This window comes from Geotrypetes seraphini, chromosome 18 (genome assembly GCF_902459505.1).
Source record: "Geotrypetes seraphini chromosome 18, aGeoSer1.1, whole genome shotgun sequence".
Lineage (NCBI taxonomy): Eukaryota > Metazoa > Chordata > Amphibia > Gymnophiona > Dermophiidae > Geotrypetes > Geotrypetes seraphini.
This window is the reverse complement of record NC_047101.1, coordinates 10,786,995-10,807,540: the sequence shown is the minus strand read 5'-3', so window position 1 is coordinate 10,807,540 and position 20,546 is coordinate 10,786,995. Positions and strand designations below refer to the sequence as shown.

At 43.0% G+C, this 20,546-nt stretch overlaps 1 protein-coding gene across 5 annotated transcripts in view; it reads right to left on the bottom strand.

Annotated features, from left to right (window-relative positions):
- Window positions 1-571: 571 nt before the first annotated feature.
- The window catches only part of JADE2 (jade family PHD finger 2), a 164,463-nt gene continuing 144,488 nt past the window's right edge, over window positions 572-20,546 (bottom strand). For all 5 annotated transcript variants that reach the window (XM_033927173.1, XM_033927172.1, XM_033927171.1 and 2 more), the window contains 3 exons: window positions 18,380-18,497; window positions 8,225-8,353; window positions 572-3,880 (listed from right to left, as the gene is read on the bottom strand). In XM_033927173.1, coding sequence (XP_033783064.1) covers window positions 3,021-3,880; window positions 8,225-8,353; window positions 18,380-18,497 — 1,107 coding nt within the window. In that variant the 3' untranslated portion in view covers window positions 572-3,020. The remainder of the gene's footprint in view (window positions 3,881-8,224; window positions 8,354-18,379; window positions 18,498-20,546) is intronic.

Here is a 20,546-nt window from a genome sequence, read left to right as displayed (position 1 = left end):
GTCAATGAAACTGTGCACAGTGATTGTGGGATTTTTTTTTTTGTTTTTTTAATATGTTTAACCATACTTGAACTGAAGCACACTGAAGCAGGATCCATTAAAAAGGTAGCAGCAGCGTATTGTCTGACTCCTATTCTAGTTACCATAGATAGCTACAGTTAAAGATAAACCAAGACCTAGTAACTGTATTTTAACATTATCGGAACATACCAAGCCTTAGAATTAAGGAGCTTCCTGTCGCTTTGAGCTCATTGAATTATGCTAGTTTACAACGTGGAGTACAGTTGTTCTGCCTGCGTTGCTACCAACCTGTAGCAAGTGTTACGTTAGGAGGGAACGCTCTTTTGCATGTTTTGCTTTCTCCATTCTCCAAGGAGGCGGGAGTTAACTGCGCAATTCATCCCTCCTTACGCCACGATCCCTTGAGAAGTTGCGTCTCAAGAGTGGAACTCATTCACACTCCAGCTAAATTTTTTTTTTTTTTCTTTTTAAACAGGATGAACTCAGAAGAATACAGAGAAGATTAAACTTAAAAAAAAGTGCTGGATATGATCCCTATGACATTAACATCTGCAAAAAAGCATGGGAGCTAATAATTCTGGTACAATGTGTGTATGTATGTGTGTGTTTTTTTTGTCCGTCCCAGCATGGGCAACTCCTAAGTCCTCATTCCTAAAGAACAGCATCTGATTGTTCCTCGGATAAACATGATTTCCGGGTTCCCGTCTGTGCTGCTCCTGTGTCAAAATGTTCTTTGGCATCCACAAAATGATTTTAACGGATTCATTGGACATTCTGAAAAGGTGATTGCTTTCATCTGACTTTTTTTTTTTTTTTTTCTCGTCCCAACAGTTCTTTGTATTAAACGTCCCAATTGTGTAGAAAATGGTTTTGCGGGAATTCCTTTTTTTTTTTTTTTTCTCCGTTTGAGTTTTATTTGGTTCCCTGAGCTGAGAAAGGAAGGGGATGAGGGGAGAGAGAGGATCGCATTAATAGAACAGATCAAGAAACCCAACTGTGACCTTTCGAAGCCAGACCTGGATAAAAACAAGAATAAAAGTAAAGATTTCATTTCTTAAGTGCAAGATATGAAGATGTGCCCCGACTCCTCAGTAGTATGGAGTTTGAAACAGCATTTAAGGCTTACTAGAGAAAGTTGTTTCCTAATTATGGTAGGACTCCTGTGAATCACCTCTGCCCACAATTCGGCAGAGTGAAAAATACATCCATTTTCTAAAATTTTCCCCGAGACAAGGCTAAGTTTGCCAGTTTAGGCATAGAATTTTGTAATAAAAATAAAACGTTCTCAAAAGGCAAAAGGCTGAATTTCTACTCTCTAAATTGAGGCCAAATTCGTATTATGGGCCCTAAGATGACCTGTATAAAATGCTTTGAAATCTCATGGTCCCATCCAAACTCGGCCAATAACATCAACTATATCCTAGAAAAGGACCTTCTCTCTTCTTTTTGGTCTAGGGAATCTTATTTTTGAGGTCCAAACACGCAGGCACATGCTTTTTGGGTGTGGGTAGAACTTTTTCACTGGTAGTTAGCTATATTTCTAGGTTGACATTTCGGTTTCTGAAGGAAGGCTTTTTTTCTTTGTCATTTTGGCCGTAACGTTTTGGTGACGCCTAAGCTATGAACCTGAGCGAGACACTGAAAAAACTTAAAGGATTTTTATGAGTTCTCTAGGGTTCTCCCCCCTCCCCCCCAACTGTGTTTCTATTTCTAGTAGTTGTTAAAAGCCACACTGCAGGCAGGTGCCTTCACAGTGTCTTTAATTTGCTGGGGGAGGCAAAAAAATAAAAAGGATAAAAATCCTGGGAGTAAAGAAAGATCTCTATTCTCCTCCCTACACCTTCCCGCAGCGAGCAAGCTGTTGCCCAAACTAATCCATAACTCCCTGCCCTATTCTCAAACCCATGCAACAAAATCAAAAGTGTTAACTCTACTCTTCAGTGCCTACGGAAAGTTGCATGCAGCTTGTGTGGTGATGATATCTCTGTAACTCTATTGCTATATACCAACGGGCAGCTGCGGTTCACATTTTTAAATCCAGTGGTATACGGCTTTTGGTTTGGCTAGAAATGGTCCCGCAGAAATTATTTTAAAGATGTGCTGACCCTGCAGGGGCCCTAAACCGATGAAACTAGAAAGATGAAAAAAAATGAACTCGAGAGAAACAAACTTTGGCCTCCCTTCACCCTATAAGTGCTTTCTTCAAATACACGGTTTTGTGCTTTCCTATTATTTTTCTCTTTTTTTTTTTTTTTTAAATTTCTGCCCTACTTAATATTCTGCTTGTCTCTTTTCTTCATATAAGTGCTGTACATGCCAAGTCACTGTGGTGTCAACCAGAGTTTGTCCATTTCACAAAACGCTCATGACTTGGATTTTCATTTCCTTTTGTTAATAATGCCCGTAAGATTATCATCCCTGCATGAAAGTGGATACTGGAAGCAGTAGACCCCTCACGAGTGACGCCTATACTTGCCCACAGGATTGCCAACTCATCTTTTCTTTTTTAACCGATGCCCATTTCGCCATTGCCACTTTGTACACAACTGGAGCTACTATGCAACCCATTGGGTTGTAGTCTCTGAATTCCAAGCAGTGTAGCTTTGCAGAACCTGTGCCCATGGCACCAAAAACACAGATCCTCTTGTTCAAGATGATATTATGGACATGTGGGTTTTGTTGTTTTTTTTTGTTGTTGTTGTCAGTTGGCAACCCTGCTTACGCAACCCTCCTGAATGTCTAAGAACATAAGTCCGTCGGTGTGCAGGCTGGCATCACATCATGAATCTGGGTACACAGCGTAACTCAGGAGAGACAGCTACAGTAAACTAGATCAGCGAAACTCCAAAACGCTATTGTAGGTGTACAGTCTCAAGGAAGAAAGACAACAGTTCTCAAGTCTAATTATACGAACAAAAAAAATAAATCTCTCTCGTGAGAACAGGCAGAAATTGAACGTGGCAGCTGACTTTTTAAGCCTCGTTGAAGCGTCAGGAGAATTAGGAAGCCAGAATGCTCATTCTGACAATGTCCTCATTTGTCGACTCTAAGGAGCTCAACGTCATCCTCTCGCCACTGGATCCCTCGTGCTCGGAGTCGCTCATTTCTGCATCACAAAAGTAGCCTTCAGTCTCATCAAAATGCAAGCCAAGTTTGGACCTTTCACTGGGTGGAAGTCTGCCAGCCGTGTCAGGTTTCTGACTCAGTGATTCCCTGCTCACTTTACCCTCCTTTGGTAACTTAAATCTCACTACTGCTTTCGGACTACTCACTGAATCAGGCACTTTAACCAGAGAAGGGGGCTCAGGCTGGGCATGTCTCGCTGGCTCCTCGTTGCTTCCGGAACATCTCAGGTCCAAAGAGGCGGGGGAACCATTTGCTTTCAAGACAGGAAGTGGCACTGATCCCTTTCTGGTTGTCTTTTTAATGTCATTACTTCCTTTACGGTCCACAGGGAGTTTCCCTGTTTTATGTCTGGAGTCATGATTGAGAGGTTTCATGGTATGGTCTGTCAAATATTTCACATTATTCCACTGATCTAAGTCTTCCTGTTGGCAGACTGTGTCCATGCTGTTTTGGGGCAGCTTTTTTTTATTGTTCATCCTCGATTTGCTTTTGCCTCTCTTTGCCGTTTCCGTCTGCTTGAAAGGAGATTTCAGGGAATGATCCATCATGAAACTCAACAACGTCTCCTCGTCTTGTAAGAGCTCTTCGGAAAGAAGGTCCGGAGTATTGTCTTCATGGTGTCCGTTATTCAAAGACCACTGCCTCATGGTCATATTCTCAGCCGTAATTTGAACAGACTGAGCCAACCAACTGTTGAAGAAAGTCCCATCTATTGGAAAAGGTGCGGACAACCCTGTAGTTAAAAAACAAACAAACAAAACACACACAGCAGTCATTAGAATCAATAATACATAATGCCTGTAATGCTTCAGATAATGCCAACCAGGGATTAATTTCCATTGTTATTCTGATCTGCTGAATCCCCAAGCTTCTGAGATATCATCCCAGAATGGTCCTTCCAAATCAATGGCGTAGCAAGGGCCCGTCCCCCACCCTCTTCTCCATCCTCCCACCTCCACACGCTCCTTCCCTGCCCCCTCCTACTGCACGCGCATCACTTCCCTTCCTCCTTACCTCTGTAATGTTCCTGGTGTGAACAGCCACCCCCCAACCTGCTGACAAGTCAGTGTCAGCTCTTCTTCTGACGTTGCTTCATAGGCGTGGCCCGGGAAGTGACATCAGAGGAAGAGTTGACGCGACAGCAGGTTGGAGGTTGCTGCTTGCATCAGGAATGTTAGCGCTACGAGGGAAGGGACACGGCATGCATGCACAGCAGTAGGGGGGGTTTTCTTCTTTGTGACTCTGTACAGCGTTGCGTACGTCTGGTGGCAATAGTAGCAGTAGACGGTAGTAAAATTTGGTCACTTTCAATGTAATTAATGCATGCAAATATAGCAGGAATCACTTTAAAAGGGTAACTTATGCTAGCACTTTCAGAGTCCACAATTAGAGAATGACACGGGGAAAAAATCTGTCACCGGACCACCGTCCCCTTCACCGCTCCGTCCCCGCAGCATCCACCCTTCCCTCTCGCCAACTCACCGCCCTTCTGCGGCCCAAGAATCTCCCTCCCTCATCTTTGCGGTGCATTAGTAAAGAAACTTAAGGGAGGGAAGGCACGCGGTCACCTCCCTACCTAACTATGGCCAAATCTATCTCCCTCCCTCCCCCTTACCTTAACGGCGCTTTCGTAAAAAACTTACAGAAGCCTGCCTGCCTGCAATCGCGTGTGTGTGGGCGGAAGCTTCTCCTCTGACGCAACTTCGGGTTGCGTCAGAGAAGCTTCTGCCCACACACATGTGACTGCAGGCAGGCTTCGCCGGCTTCTGTTTTTTACAAAAGCGCCGTGAAGGGAGGGAGATAGATTTGGCCGGAGGGAGGGGGTCGCGCGCGGTCATTGACCGCTTGCCTTCCCTCCCTTAACTGCAGGGACAAGGCCATTCACCGCTTCACGGGGCAGTGGATGGCTTTTTCCCCGTGCCCGCAGTGAGCACTTTTTTCCCCCACCACCATTTCGGTGGGTTACCCGCAGCTAGCCGCGGGTAACTGCCACCGTATCATTCTCTATCCACAACTGAACTAAACTAAAAACATAGCTTTGCTTACTGGATCATCTCCAAACAAGGAGCTCGATTTGATTAACAGTATTTTTAAAAAGAACAATATGAAGGGAAGAAAAAAAGAGCCAGTGAATGAGAGAAGACAAAGCTAGGAAAGATTTCTAAAGTAGTTAGAAAACAAAGTAGGTTTTACAGCTTTACGAAAAAACGGAAAGGAACTAGAGACCCTTAGAATATGGGGAATTCCATTCCATAATTATGTTAGTTTGAAAGTAAAGGATTGGCTGAGGTTCCTAGTTGATTTTATTCCAAGTTTCAAGTTTATTCAATATTTGATTGATCGCCTATCATAATTACTAAGCGATTTACATATACAGAAAAATACAGGATAAAACCATAACAATAATATAAATAAAAACATAAAAATCATTAAAATACTAGACAAATTACTACAGGAAACACTAGGATAGAGGGGCAAGAAATACAATTTATAATAGGAAAGGAGAGAACATTGAGGGTAAATTACAAAAGGATGGGGAAAAACGAAATAAATTTATAAAAGAAATCTTCAAGTGACTGGAATGAATGGAAGTAATAAAGAGCAATTAGCATTTCAATTAAGTATTGAAAGCGTCTTTAAAAAGAAAGCTCTTAAGTTGGCTTTTGAATTTTTCAAGATTTTTCTCTACCCTTAAATATAGTGGGAGAGAATTCCATGTTTGTGGTGCAGTAACGGTGAAGATATATTGTCTTCGAGTATTTATGAATTTTAGAGAAGGAATAACCAATAACAGTTGTTCATTAGATCGTAAAGTTTTTTGAGAAGAGTAAGGAATTAAGTCTTTATAAATAAATGATGGAGTTTTATATAACAATGATTTAAAGGTGAGTAAAGCTAATTTATACAATATTCGGTGCGCAACTGGGAGCCAATGAGCCTTAACTGAGGGAATAGGAGAGCTTGTATCGCTGGGTGCCTGGTTCAAAATTTGCATAATCTACTCTAATCTAGCGTATGGTTGATATTTCACTAACTTCCTTAGGGTCCAAAGCATATTAACAAACAGGTTACAAGCAGGATAAAAATAAAAACCAATCTTGTTACCAAATACCCTAGTTTTTAAGCAGATTTTGGAAAGCAGGCACACCAGGCAGAAGTGGTGGTGTAAGGGAAGGGGGGTGGGGAGGCATTACGCCCTGGATGCTGTCTTGGTGGGGGGCACACCTATCCTCCTCTCGGCCCCCCCACAACCGCGCATGCCCCTTCTTTAACATTGCCAGCGCTGGCTCTTCCTCCGACGTCACTTCACGGACCCGTGCCTAGGAAGAGCTGATGCTGGCATGAGCAGGAGGCTGGGGTTGCTGGGAACATTAAAGAGGTACAGGGGAATGGAAGGGGGGGTCGGCCACCACCGCCAGAGGCGCCTCTCACCCTCGCTATGCCAATGACACTATGAGCTTTCTTTACGACAAGTTACTAATTATACAACATATCTAGCTCATGGACAATATAGTACACTTCCCCCTCCATATTCGTGGTTTCGTTAACCGCAGTTTTTTGTTCCCTGGCTCCACCCCCAAATTTACTTCACTGCTCCTGGCGTTGCACAGAGGAAATCACTGCTCCCCTCAGCCATCTTTTTTCCAACTAAAGTTCCGAGAAGTAGACTGTTGGATCATAATCCCTGTACTGTTCGACTGTCTCTAGCTGCCAGCGAAACTGTGTTCAATTTAGATTGATACTTCGGGTATTCAGGGTACCGCGCATGAACGGTCTAGAGGCAAGAGTGTTGAATAGCAGAAGGGAGCAGATAATACTTCAAAACCTTAGAAACATAGAAAATGACGACAGAAAAGGGCTATAGCCCATCAAGTCTGCCCACTCTATTAACCCTCCCTAACTACCCTCCTAGAGATCACACTCAGATGGCGATACCTTTACACTTCCCTCGTAGAGATCCGACATGGGCATCCCACTTATTCTTGAAATCAGGCACGCTGTTGGCCATGATCACCTGCTTTGGGAGCTTGTTCCAATGGTCAACCACACTCTCTGTGAAGAAATACTTCCTGGTGTCGCCATGAAATTTCCCGCCCCTGAGTTTCAGCAGATGCCCTCTTGTGGCTGAGGTTCCTTTAAGAAAGAAAATATCACCTCTACACGACCAGTGATATACTTAAATGTCTGGATCATGTCCCCCCTCTCTCTGCGTTCTTCGAGAGAGTATAGCCGCAATCGTTCAGCCTTTCCTCGTACGTGAGATCCTTGAGCCCCAAGATCATCCAGGTGGCCATTCTCTGAACCGACTCAACTCTCAGCACATCCTTACGGTAGTGTGGCCTCCAGAATTGTACACAGTACTCCAGATGAGGTCTCACCATGGCACCATGTACAACGGCATAATGACCTTGAGGTGTGTTCCAGCTATTGGATTTCATCAGCTGCAGGTCAGGCTATTTGTGGTTTTAAATCTTTATTAGGGCTTTTTTTAACAGAAAAACCGCGCATAACATAGGAAGAGTTAGTCGCGGTTTTTCGGTATTCGCGACTATGTTCCGCCCGCATCCACCGCGAATACGGAGGGAGAAGTGTATTACGGTACATCTCCAGTGTTGCCTAAAAGTCCTGGAGTTTTGGTGGAGGACATATGAGCAGCACTTCATAGTCTGAATGGTACGACCTGACCTATTGATTCTTGTTCTTGGTGAAAGGCTTCCGTGACTATTTATTGGGGTTTTTTTTGTAGGACTGAAAGGAGGAAGACCTCCTTCCAGTGCAGGTGAAATATTCATGGATTAAAACCCAGTTCAAACAACAGCCGTCGGACCCCACAATTGGCGACAGTGAGAAGAAGTAGGAAAAAAAAGAATCGGTTAAAAAATATGCTAAATAAAAAAAGGTCTTTCAGGATGATTTATCCGTTTGTGTTTACCCCTCAGCCTAATGCTGACCTCGGAACAAATAGCTGGTCTTCAGTTTCTTTCAAAAGAACAAATATCGCTGTTGACATTGAAAGGAGACCTGTCAGAAGCCTATCCTGTCCAGAACCTACCTGCATGGATTAATCGGAACTTACCCAGCTGTCCCAGCACAGAATCACTCCCTGCCTTCATGTACTCTCTCTTCTCAGGACTGCCTTTTCTGCTCTCTTTCCTCTTCCTTTTAGGGTCACTTTTCTTTCTCTTTGTCCTTTTTCCAGATTGTTCTATGCAAAAATTTTTAAAAAAAGAAAACAAACCAACAATGAAAGTTAATAGACTCATAAACAGTTTTTACATTCAGGTACTCAAGCATTTTTCTCCATCAGTCTTGGCAGACTCGCAATCTACCTAGCGTATCTGGGGTAATGGAGAGTTACACGGACCAGCTCTGGGGCTTGAACCCACAACCTCAGGGTTCTGAAGCTGTAACCACTGCTCCCTCTGACCCACTGAACTAACTCCTTTCTGATTAGTGAGGCCAGCTGTCCAATTTTTCTGTGGTGGAATGTGGGGTTCTTCTCTTTAACCCCTTTTATTTAATAAGTGTGGAGTTCCTTGAGGGCTCTTCTTCATTTAGGCCCATATTCTATAAACGGTGACTTAACTTAGGCGCCCTGTTGACAAAGAGGGAAATGCCATTTAAAAGGTCTTTCAAATGATATTTCCAGGTGCCTGCTGCCGCCTAAAAGAACGGCACTGGAATCGCGCCTACATTTCTGATGCCTACTTTTCTCGGAGGCTTGATTCTCTAAACGGCGCTGTCGCGTGATTGACACATGATTAGCGGCCGCTTTTAAGGCAGTTGCCGACAACGGCACCGTTTAAGAGAATCCGGGCCTTATTGGCAGTGGCATAGTGAGGGTGAGAAGCACCCGTGCTCCCCTGCCACATGCATGCCCCCCTTCCCCTCTTGTTGTTCACCGCCGCGAGCAACAAGAACATCAACGTGCTCCTCGCGACCCCGTCGTCTCTCCCGCTGACGCCACTTCCTACACGCGGCACCCGAAAGCGACATCAGCGGGAGAGACACGGTCGTGAGGAGCACGCTGAAGTTGTTGCTCGCGGTGAACTAGAGGTACGGGGGAAGGGAAGAGGGGGGTGTGCGCGTGGAGAGGAGTGGAAGGAGGTGCCAGCACCCCCCTCACTACGCCACTGTTTATTGGATATAATTTATCTCCATGCAGATGATATGCAAGTTTTGTTTTTGGTAAGAAAAGCAGTGAAAGAGAAAGAGGTGGAAATAAATCATAAATGCCAGTACTGATACATTAGAGCAGGGGTGTCAAAGTCCCTCGTCGAGGGCCGCAATCCAGTCGGGTTTTCAGGATTTCCTGTATGCATGAGGTATATTAGCATACAGTGAAAGCAGTGCACGCAAATAGATCTCGGGCATATTCATTGGGGAAATCCTGAAAACCCGACTGGATTGCAGCCCTCGACGAGGGACTTTGACACCCCTGCATTAGAGAGAACGTAGGCGCCCAGTTACAGAATTACCTTTTAACCCTTTATTTGGCCTTGTTGCTCAGAAGCACCATGTGTCTTCTATGACTCTCATGGGAGATCTGAATCTCCAAATGCCTCTTACTTGGCCCTGTTGCTCTCGTTCCACATCAAGGTGCGCTAGATTAGTATGCTCTAATGCTAAGATATCCATTATATTCTATGGGCACCTTAGCATTTAACCTTAATAAAAGGACCCCCAAGTTATGTAAAGCAGCTATTTCATCATCTGCCAATTAAAAGGTTAAATGCTTACTAATGCTAATGCCTGTATTTAATATATGTTAACAGTGTTGGAAATGCTGGTTAACAAACATAGCTAGCCTTAGCACTATTGCAAAATCTATGCTAATGGGATGCAAAAATCAGCTAAACAGCTCATTACTTATTATAGTAAGGAAGAATGGCATGCATCAAAATATACAAAATGTAACATAAACCCATTAATGCCAGAAATTACACCTCAAGTATAGATAACTACACTTCCCCCTCCTGATTCACGGTTTTAGGATTATTCGCAATTTCTTGGACGTAACTCTGTGCGAATGAGAGTTTCTCCAGCTCTTGAGAACCTCTCATCCGTGCAGAGTTACGTCCAAGATTGTTTTTAGTTTCTAATCCACGAGCTTCTGTATCAGGACCTCTAGGCAAGCATTGTCGAAACACGGATTGTGTTGGGTCCTTAGTTCCCAAAGTTTTGGGGCCTAGATATATTTTTAATAAAGCCTGCATCTAGAACATCACCTTCTCCACAGTTTTTTGTCTTTGCCAGATTTCCATTTTTGTGGAGCATTAAGGGTCAACCTTTTGTTTGCCCATATGATCCGAATAACATGTCTGAACAAAAAAAAGTAAATACAAATACCAAAAGAACAGGTACAAATCAAATCAGAGGGCCCTTTTCTGATGGCCCCCTTCACAGGGTATATTGGAATTACAACAAAAGACATGAGAATCCCTTCATATGAACAAGAAGATACCCACTCCCCCCCGAACACTTTTTTAATGCGTGCTAGTGAATACATTGGATCCTTTGCTATCTCAAGACGTACTGTGATCAGCCGCCCCGAACACAAGCCGTCCAGTCAATCAGCTGAGGGAACCGGCCTTCACAGAAAGGGCTCAGCCTTCCCACTAAATGGCTGAAATTGACAACCTCTGCTACCTTTTACTGACAGGATGAGTTAAGTAAAAATTATGCTTTGCTCGGGACAACTACAGAGGAATCGCCATGAAACCAGAACAGCATGCATCCGTCCCTAAGGCAAGCTGATGAAATGGACATCTGAGTTCTGCCAACACAATGCTTCAAATCCATTTTTCTTTTAAACCCCCCCCCCAAAAAAAAATCCATAAAAGAAGCCCCTCTCCTGAGTCAGTCAGGTTCTTCACTGCCACAAGTTACTGAGAGATCCATTAGGGTTTTCTTTCTTACTGCCAAACACTAATAATTATCCTGAACTGAGGACGAGTGATACACTGCTTTCACTTTCAAAACCCGAACAAAGGGTTAGATTTCACTAAGCCCACCGATCGTGTCCCGACCAGTTTGCAACCCCGACCCGATTCACTAACCTTCCGCCCGATCTGCGCATGCAAATGAAGGAAAATGGCATGCTAAGCAGGAAGGCAGAGATTCACTAAAAAGGACCACCGATTGGGCTGGCCGATCCAAAACGAAGCGACTGCCGAGGACCAGTTGCTCATGTCGTTGCTGACTGTCCTGCTCTTTGCCACCCTGAAATCCCAACCATACTTCCCCCAAAAAACTGCCCTGCTCTCTGCCTCCCCGACTCGCATTGCAGGGAACGACTCTCCTGCTCTCTGCCACCCTTCCCTGCAATGCGAGCCCGTGGTTTTAACCCGCAGGTTTAAACCACGGGCTCGCGAGTAAAAGTCAAGAAAGTGAAGTGCTTTGTTCACGGAGAGCAAGCGCATGCGCAGATTATCTACAGGCAAAGAAGACGGTCTGCGCATGCGTCAGGGTCGGTGTGGGACGTGCTTCCGAGCGCTGCAATTTGCATGAGGACGCGTTGTGGATCGGTTGCTCGGGAAGACTCTGCCACAGATCGCACATGGCCATGGATCGCAAAAGGGGGGGTTAGTGAATCTGGGCCAACTTCAAATCCCTAATTTCCACCCCCTAGACTGCACTGCTTCAAATGGAGCCGTGGGGACAACACACAAACTTCACTTTTTATGGCTAGAATTACTAGCGATGATTAATGCTGGTGAATCACAATCCAAAAGATGGCAAGTGTTTGAGAGAGCCCACACTGTGTCCTACACCAAAGGAGCCCAGCCAGGGCATTGCTAAATTATTATTATTATTATTATTATTATTATTATGTTCTTATATCCCGCCATACCCAAAGAGTTCTAGGCGGTTTACATCCATTACATTAGGATCCGGTCTGAACCCGGATTTACAAAAATTTTGTCGGAATTGCAGGTAGCGTGGAAGGAAGCAAAGTAGTTTTAGCACAGGTTTATCATAGTTGGGTTAGAAGATAAAATGGAGGGTGTGGGAAACCAGAGGAGGGGGGGGGAGAGGGAGGTGGGGGTGGGGGGGTTGGAGTGTATGCGGGGAGTGAGGATTAAGGGTCTTGTTCGCGGAAGAGGTGTGTTTTGAGAAGTTTTCTGAAGTCTAGGTAGGTCGGGGCCTCTAGCATCATTTGGGCTAGCCAAGGGTTCAGCTTGGCCGCCTGGAAGGCGAAGGTTTTGTCGATGAATCTTTTGAGCTGGCATGATTTTATGGAGGGGAAGGTAAACAACTGCAAATAAGTCTGCACTCAGCCCGCGACCTACTTCCTGTCAGTTATTTCTGCATTTCTCGAGGCCTGTTATCAGTAAAGTGTTGTTTATTTCCCACAGTCCCTCCCAAATCCTGATGGTTTCCTCCTCCCTCTCACGATGTGACAGGCAGGACTTACTTCCTGGTGCATCATACAGTGCCAAGATCAGAAAACGGATGTGACAGTAGATGGCAGAGTGAAAACGCCCAAAGTACACGTAAGACAAAAAGATTACAGAGACAGAAAAAGGTTTGGATGGGTCGACCCGGGCACACTCTTCGACTCCTCTTTCCTTTGAAATTGTCATTTTTTTCGTCTCCCTATTAATTTAGAATTTGTAAGCCTTCTTGTGCTTTTCTTATGTTGCTTTTTTTTAAATGTTGTTTTAGCCTCGTCTGTCCTGTATTACTGTTTGTCCATTTTTATCTCTTTTAAAAAAATGTTTTAACCGTGTAGATGTATTTTTTATATTGATTTGCAGTATATCACAAATAAAAGTTGGAATAAACATGGAGATGATTTACCCTCTCAGACTTATTCATAGTTAACATAGTAAATGACAGCAGAAAAAAACCATGAACGGTCCATCCAGTCTGCCCTGTAATCACATGCATTACAATAAAATAAAAAAAATGTATTTTTCTTTGTTATTTCTGGGCCATAAACCTTAGAAGTCTACCCGGTATTGTCCTTAGGTTCCAACTCTTGGAGTTACTCTTGAAGCTCACTCCAGCCTATCCAAACCATCTCCTTTGCTGGATTCAGACCGTGAAAGTTTGCTCATTTACATTTTAATTAGAGATCCTCTTAAGTTCTTCCCACGCTTTTTTAAATTTCATCACAGTTTTCCTCTCCACCACCCTCTCCATGAAAAAGAATTTCCTAAGTCTACCACCGCTCATCCTCAATTTGTCCTAGTTTTATCAAGGGCTCTTAAACAGGACTGAACATACAAAGGAGTTGACCCAGTACATCAAATAACTAAAACCCTCGTTTGCAAGAGACTCCTTGTAAGATATAAACAACAGTGTTCAAAAAAAGTGTTCAGTTAAATTGTAAAAGAGAATTTCAGTGTTGGGAACCTACTCTAAGGTAAAGTATCCCGGTGGTATCACGCATCTGGCGCTGCAAAGCGGAGTTTATATGGGTCAACCACTACATCATTTTTCCTCTTTACAAAATGTTTTATTTAATTTTATATAAATCTTAGGCAATCTCTTATTGTGTGTGTATATATATATATATATGTATATATATATATATATATATATATATATATACTTAATTTATACTAAATTTATACTATAATTTTAGGCATAAGAAATCAATTCTCTACTCGCTTGTTCACCGATATACAATTTCTCATGGAGAAATCACTTAGGGCTCCTTTTACGAAGGTGCACTAGCATTTTTAGCGTATGCTAGCCGAAAAACTACTGCCTGCTCAAGAGGGGGCGGTAGCGGCTAGAGCGCGCTATTCCAAGTTTCAAGTTTATTGAGATTTTGATTTAAATACAATATCAAATATTTTCAATGCGTATAACAAAAAATGAATTTGGGGAAATAAATAAAACCATTTGAACAATAAACATACAAACATATCCATAAAGCCATGCCATAAAGCCTTTGTAAAAGAAGCCCTTAGCTGTTTTGTTTTGGGTTTTTTTAAGGTTGTGGCGTGGCTTGAAACTACCTGGCAGAGTTCTCCGTTTAGTCTCTTCATCCAGGATAGATGCCTGCTTTTTTTTTGTTCTAAGCCACTGGCTCAATTCAATACGAGGTACCACCTGGATTCTCTACCTTGGGAGTAAGTTCCCCACCGCTGAAATTCTCGTTTACAATTGAACCGAACACTTTTTTGAACACTGGTGTTTGTTATATATCTCACGAGGAGTCTCTTGCAAACGAGGGTTTTGGTTATTTGTCCTCTAGTTTTACCAATTTCCCTTCTCTGGAAAAGATTTGGTCCTCTATTAATACCTTTCAAATCCTCACCTCTGTCCCTTCTCTTCTCCAGAATACACGTGTTGATGTCTTCTAGTCTCTTCTCGTACTTCCTTATGTACAAACCCTCTACCATTTTCATCACTTTCCTCTGGAAATAATGCAACTTGACAGAACGAAGGCTCTGATCAAATTTGAAGGTAACTTGCTCTTATTTAGACCTGAACTTGGGAAACAAATCACTAAGGGCTCCTTGGCTAGTGGTTTTAGCGTGTGCTAGCCGCTACTGCCTCCTTTTAAGCACGCAGTAATTTTTCAGCTAGTGCGCGCTAATCTTGTGCGTGCGCTAAAATACGCTAGCGCACCTTAGTAAAAGGAGCCCTAAAATGCACAAAAAACTGCTGGAATATAGACCCAAACTAAAACAATTAGGAGCAAAATTTGGTATGTTTTACCCAGGCATTTACTGTCGCAAAGCCACGGAAAACCACGGTAACCATTTAGATTTTACCCGACTCGAGTCCACCTCCTCTCTAATCTTCTTATAAACGTCATCTACAATCGGAAAAGAGAACGTAAGAACATGATCCGACCGTGGGACAGCATACGGTGTCCACACTGTATTCTTCTTGAAGTATGATTAAGCGATTAATCAAATTCTAAATAAAACTTGGAATATAGCACACGGTACAAAGGCAATTTGCGTTAGTTAAAACAGTTAGGAGTTAACAGAATAAAAAGTACATGCCCTTTTATTTTCTAATCAGAGCATAGTTTTAGTCATAGTAACATAGTAGATGACGGCAGATAAAGACCCAAATGGTCCATCCAGTCTGCCCAACCTGATTCAATTTAAATTTTTTAATTTTTTCTTCTTAGCTATTTCTTGGGTTCCAACTGCCTAAATCTCCTCTAAAACCTACTCCAGCTCATCTACACCCTCCCAGCCTTTGAAGCCCTCCCCAGCCCATCCTCCCCCAAACGTCCATATACAGACACAGACCGTGAAAGTCTGCCCAGTACTGGCCTTAGTTCAATATTGAATATTAATTTTTGATTCTAGATCCTCTGTGTTCATCCCACGCTTCTTTGAGCTCCGTCACCGTTTTCCTCTCCACCACCTCTCTCGGGAGCACGTTCCAGTCTCTTTCGGTTTCAATTTTGATGGGTTTTGTTTGTAGTAGCACTGGACCAGGCAGGCTCTTGCTTTAGTTTCACCACGCAGCCTTATATATTTTGTAAGTCCCAGTGAGTCTGTACTTTGCCTAGACTTCGGTGTAATTAGACAGCATTTTTATTTAAAATATTTTTAATCCGTTTAATAAACTAAGCGACTCACAATCACAATCTCATTAGACAAAACCACATTCATCAGACTATACAAACCACACTTTAAAATTCCAACCTTACTACCCAAAAGTCAAATTGCTATAATTTCTTGTCTTCTAAATCTGATTCCACCATTTCACTTTTAAATATAAATGATCAATATTAATTAAAAGCCTAGACCAAAAAGTACGTTTTCAGCAATTTACATTACATTACATTACATTAGTGATTTTTATTCCGCTTGTGCCTTGCGGTTCAAAGCGGATTACATAAGAAGAGAGCTGGACATTTCCAGGAGGGTACATGACATTGGAGAATACAGATTGAGGGTATAGACTAATGACAGAGAGAGTGTGTAGACATAATAACAATGGAAGATAAATCAGGTTACATTACTATACATATCAAATATTCTGTTTCCATACGTTGGTAGGCAATCGGTTTCGGTAGGGTGAATTGGTTCCAGGGAATTTTTTATTTTTTTTTTTATATGTGTATTTTTTGTCGATTGATGGTATGGTGCCAGGGAGTGATCAAACCTGGTTGGTGGAAGAGGAGAGGGAGATTAGGTAGATTGTAAATACTTTTTGAAGAGCAGCGTTTTGATTTCTTTACGGAATGCTTTGAAGTCAGATGTTGAGGTTAACAATCTAGTGATGGAGGGTTCGAGTTTTGCTGCATGCGTTGCTATGAGGTTATCATAAAGCTTTTTTCGATGAGTGCCATTGAGTGGTGGATATGCGAATGGTGTCAGTGTTCTTCTTATTCTGGGTGGAAGGTTACGTTTTAGGCGATCGTTTAGATAGGCAGGTGCGGTACCGTTGAAAACTTTGAAGATTAGACAGTACAGTTTGAATTGAATTCTGGCTTTAATTGGTAGCCAATGAGAGTCTAGGTAGGCGTTGGTGATGTGGTCATATTTTCCGAGGGAGTAGATTAGTCTGAGAGCTGTGTTCTGAACGGTCTGTAGTTTTTTGATCATGTTTGTAGGGCATGGTAGATATAGGATATTGCAGTAGTCCACAAGACCTAGTACCAGGGATTGTACAATGATCCTGTAATGTTCTTTGTCAAAGTATTTCCTTATTTTTCTTAGGTTGCGCATTGTGAAGAATGCTTTTTGGGTAGTTTTGTTGATTTGAGTCTGCATAGTGCAGCATCTGTCTATCAGCACTCCCAGGATTTTGAGGGAGGATTGGATTGGGTATTTGATTGCTTTAATTTCCAGGTCTGTTATGGATGGGTTTTTGTCCGTTTCGAGCATTAAGAATTTGGTTTTGTCCGAGTTTAGTTTTAATTTGTGGTTTGTCATCCATTTTTCTACTTCGTTCAGTATTGTTTCCAGGTGTCCTGTTGAGGTGTGGTCTTGGGTTTCGAAGGGGAGGAGAATAGTTATGTCGTCTGCGTAGCTGAATGATGTTACATTTAGGTTGTCAAGAGTGGTACCAAGGGAGGAGATGTAGAGATTGAATAGAATGGGTGAAAGTGGAGATCCCTGCGGGACTCCGCATGGATTTGACCATGGGTTAGATTTCATATCGTTTATCTTAACTCTGTACGTTCTTGTTTTAAGGAATCCTTGGAACCAGTTGTAAACCACCCCTGAGATTCCTATTGCATCAAGTATCTGGAGTAGTATGGTATGATCAACTAGATCGAAGGCGGCGGAAAGATCTAGTTGGATAATTAGGATCCTGTGTCCTTTACTGAGGTGTTGTCGGGCTATGTCCAGTAGTGTTGCTAGTAGTGTTTCCGTGCTGTGGTAAGATCTAAATCCTGATTGGGATGGGTGAAGTATATTGTGGTCAGCTAGGTAGTTGGTGAGGTATTGAGCCACAAGTCCTTCAATCAGCTTGACATATAATGGGATCGAAGCGATAGGTCTATAGTTGGTAGGTGTGTCTACTGGACCTTTTTGGTCTTTCAGTAAGGGTGTTATTATGATCTCTCCAAGATCTTGTGGAAATTGGCCTTCTATGAGAGTGCTTTGTATCCACTGCGTGAGGCTGGTTTTGAATTTGTGGGAGGCATTTGTGAGTAGATACGATGGGCAGTAGTTCAAGTCGCATGAGGTGTGGCTGTATTTTTTATATAGTCGGTTCAAATCAGGCCATTGTAGAGTTGGGAAGGTGGTCCATGTTCTGTCTGCAGTTACGGCTTCTTCCATTGTGGGGGTTGTTATTAACTCGTTGAGTGTGGTAGTTAAGTTGTTGAAGGTTGTTCTGATTTTGATGATCTTGAGTTTGAAATGGTCTGCTAATTGGTGAGCTGTTGGTGTTTTATTGCCTTGAGTGGCAAGGAATGGGTTTGTGTTCGTAAGTTTTTTTACTAAGTTGAAGAGTGTTTTTGTGTCGGGGTTGTTTGTGCCAATTAGTTTAGTGTAGTATGTTTTGCGCTTTCCTAAACTGTAAGACATTTTCTCAAAATCGTATTTCACCCGGCTATCTCATTCCATAAAACTGGACCTGCAACTGAAAAACAAGATTTCCTAATATAGTAATTGCATATTTCATTATCCCTTTTCTGTATATCCAATAACATATCACTTCCTGATCTTAACGATCCACTTGGCTGTACATTATCAAGCAGTTTCTCAAATAATCAGATATAATTTTGTGTATCTCTTATTGAACTATCACAATATGTTCCTACCAAGAGGTTTGAGAGTCTTCCTCCTACCTGGATAAAGATCCTTCTCTGTAAGTTTCATCTGGAGTTGAAAAATCTGCTCTTGAAGTTTGCAGAGGGAGTGTTTCATTTTTTCACGCCTGGTCACCATATAACAGAGATTTCTGACCTGTTGGAAGAGAATTGAGGTTTCTCAAGTTATTTATGAAGACTGGTCTGCATATACTTTATGATACAAAGTAAACTCATGACTTCATAGAAACGTAGAAGATGACGGCAGAAAAGGGCTACAGCCCATCAAGTCTGCCCACTCTGCTTATCCACCCCCTGTCTATGCCCTAATGACCCAATTTCCTTATCTTAACCCTCGTAGGGATCCCACATGGGTATCCCATTTATTCTTAAAGTCTGGCACGCTGTCTGCCTCGATCACCTGCACTGGAAGCTTGTTCCAATGATCAACCACTCTCTCTGTGAAGAAATACTTTCTGGTGTCGCCATGAAATTTTCCACCCCTGAGTTTGAGCGGGTGCCCTCTTGTGGCCGAGGGTCCCTTGAGAAAGAAAATATCATCTTCCACTTCGACATATCCCGTGAGGTACTTAAATGGTTCGATCATGTCTGCTGTGCAGATGCTCTGCACATACCCTGTTTCCCCGAAAATAAGCTCTACACCAAAAATAAGCCCTAGCATGATTTTTAAAGATGCTCCTAATATAAGCCCTACCCCAAAAACCTAGTTAAGACTGACCCCTGAAGACTCCCCGACTCCACCCCGAACACTAGTGCTGCTCAATTTGCCAGTCATCTCTCCCTTCCTCTCCTGCACCCCAATTCTTCCTCTTCCCTTTCTCTCCCCATGTGCAGGATCTTTCCTTGCCTCTCAACCATACCCTTGTGTGCAGCAGCCTTCCCACTTTTGTGGGGATTTCCTGCCGCTTCTAGTCATGCATATTTGAGTGTCAAGTCATAAGGCACCTACCGCATATACTTGAACTGAGGTAACCTTTTACCCTCCAAAAAAGAAGGAAAAAAAAGGTTTACTCGAGTTTAATATTCAAGTGCAGTGCCTTGCCCTGCCCCGCCAGGCTCTGCATACTGTTCCCCCCTCCCTCGCTGCTCTGCCAGGCTCTGCACCCAGCCCCCCTCTCTGCCAGGTTCTGTATCCTTTCCCCCCCTCCCTCCCAATGCCTTGCAGGCCTCTACCAGGCCTGTCATGAGATCTGATGGTCCAGCGGTGGCCAGGACAGGAGAGATCACTCCTGCCTCCCGTCCCATCTGATTTTAATTATTTTTATCTCCCTCCCGCTTCTCCCATGTACCTTAGGTATCCCTGGTGGTCCAGCAGGGAATCGAGGCAGGAGCTACCTTCCTTCGCTCTTGCCCGTGCAGAGTCGCTAGCTGATTGAATGCTGCGAGTTCTCGCGGTCCGTGAGAATTTGCGGCAGCCAATTAGCTAGCACCTCTGCATGGGCAGAAGCGAAGGAAAGTCACTCTTGCTACAATTCACTGCTGGATCACCAGGAATACCTAAGGTACGCGGGGGAGGCGGGAGGGAGATAAAAATCATTAGAATTGGGCTGGGACAGGAGCTTGGAAGGATCCCATGGAAGCCCAGCAGTGGCCTGCAAACAGGTTTGGGAGGGGGCGGGTCAGCGCTGACCCACATATAAACCGAGACCCCCATTTTTGGGCCATATTTTTGGCCCCAAAATCTCAGTTTATATTCGAGTATATACGGTAAGTATTTATGTGACTGTTTAGCACTTTATACTCCTGTGAGCTTGTGTTATGAGAGTATAAGGAAAAGTGTATTTTCATATGCAGGTCCCATGGAGTGGAACAGGTTGCCTGAGAATTTACGACATTAAAAAAAAAAACTTGTAGGAATTTAAGAAATTGTTAAAGAAACATTTGTTTTGTATTATGAAACACGGCATTCAGTGATATTGTGATACTGTAAACGATTCTTAAAATGAGATATACTCCTTACAAGAAATATGTTATTATATGGTGGGTCTGATAAGTCAGCAGCCTTTTGTTATCTGTTTAATATTGTTTGGTATGTATTTTAATTGGTTTTATTATGTATGCTTGCTTTTGTAATCCGCTTTGGACAAAGGCAGAGTAGAAATAAACTCAACATACTTGATCTACACACAACTTAAGTGCAGGCATTTAAGGCCTGGTTTTAGCTGGCCTAAAAGGGTGGGCCTAA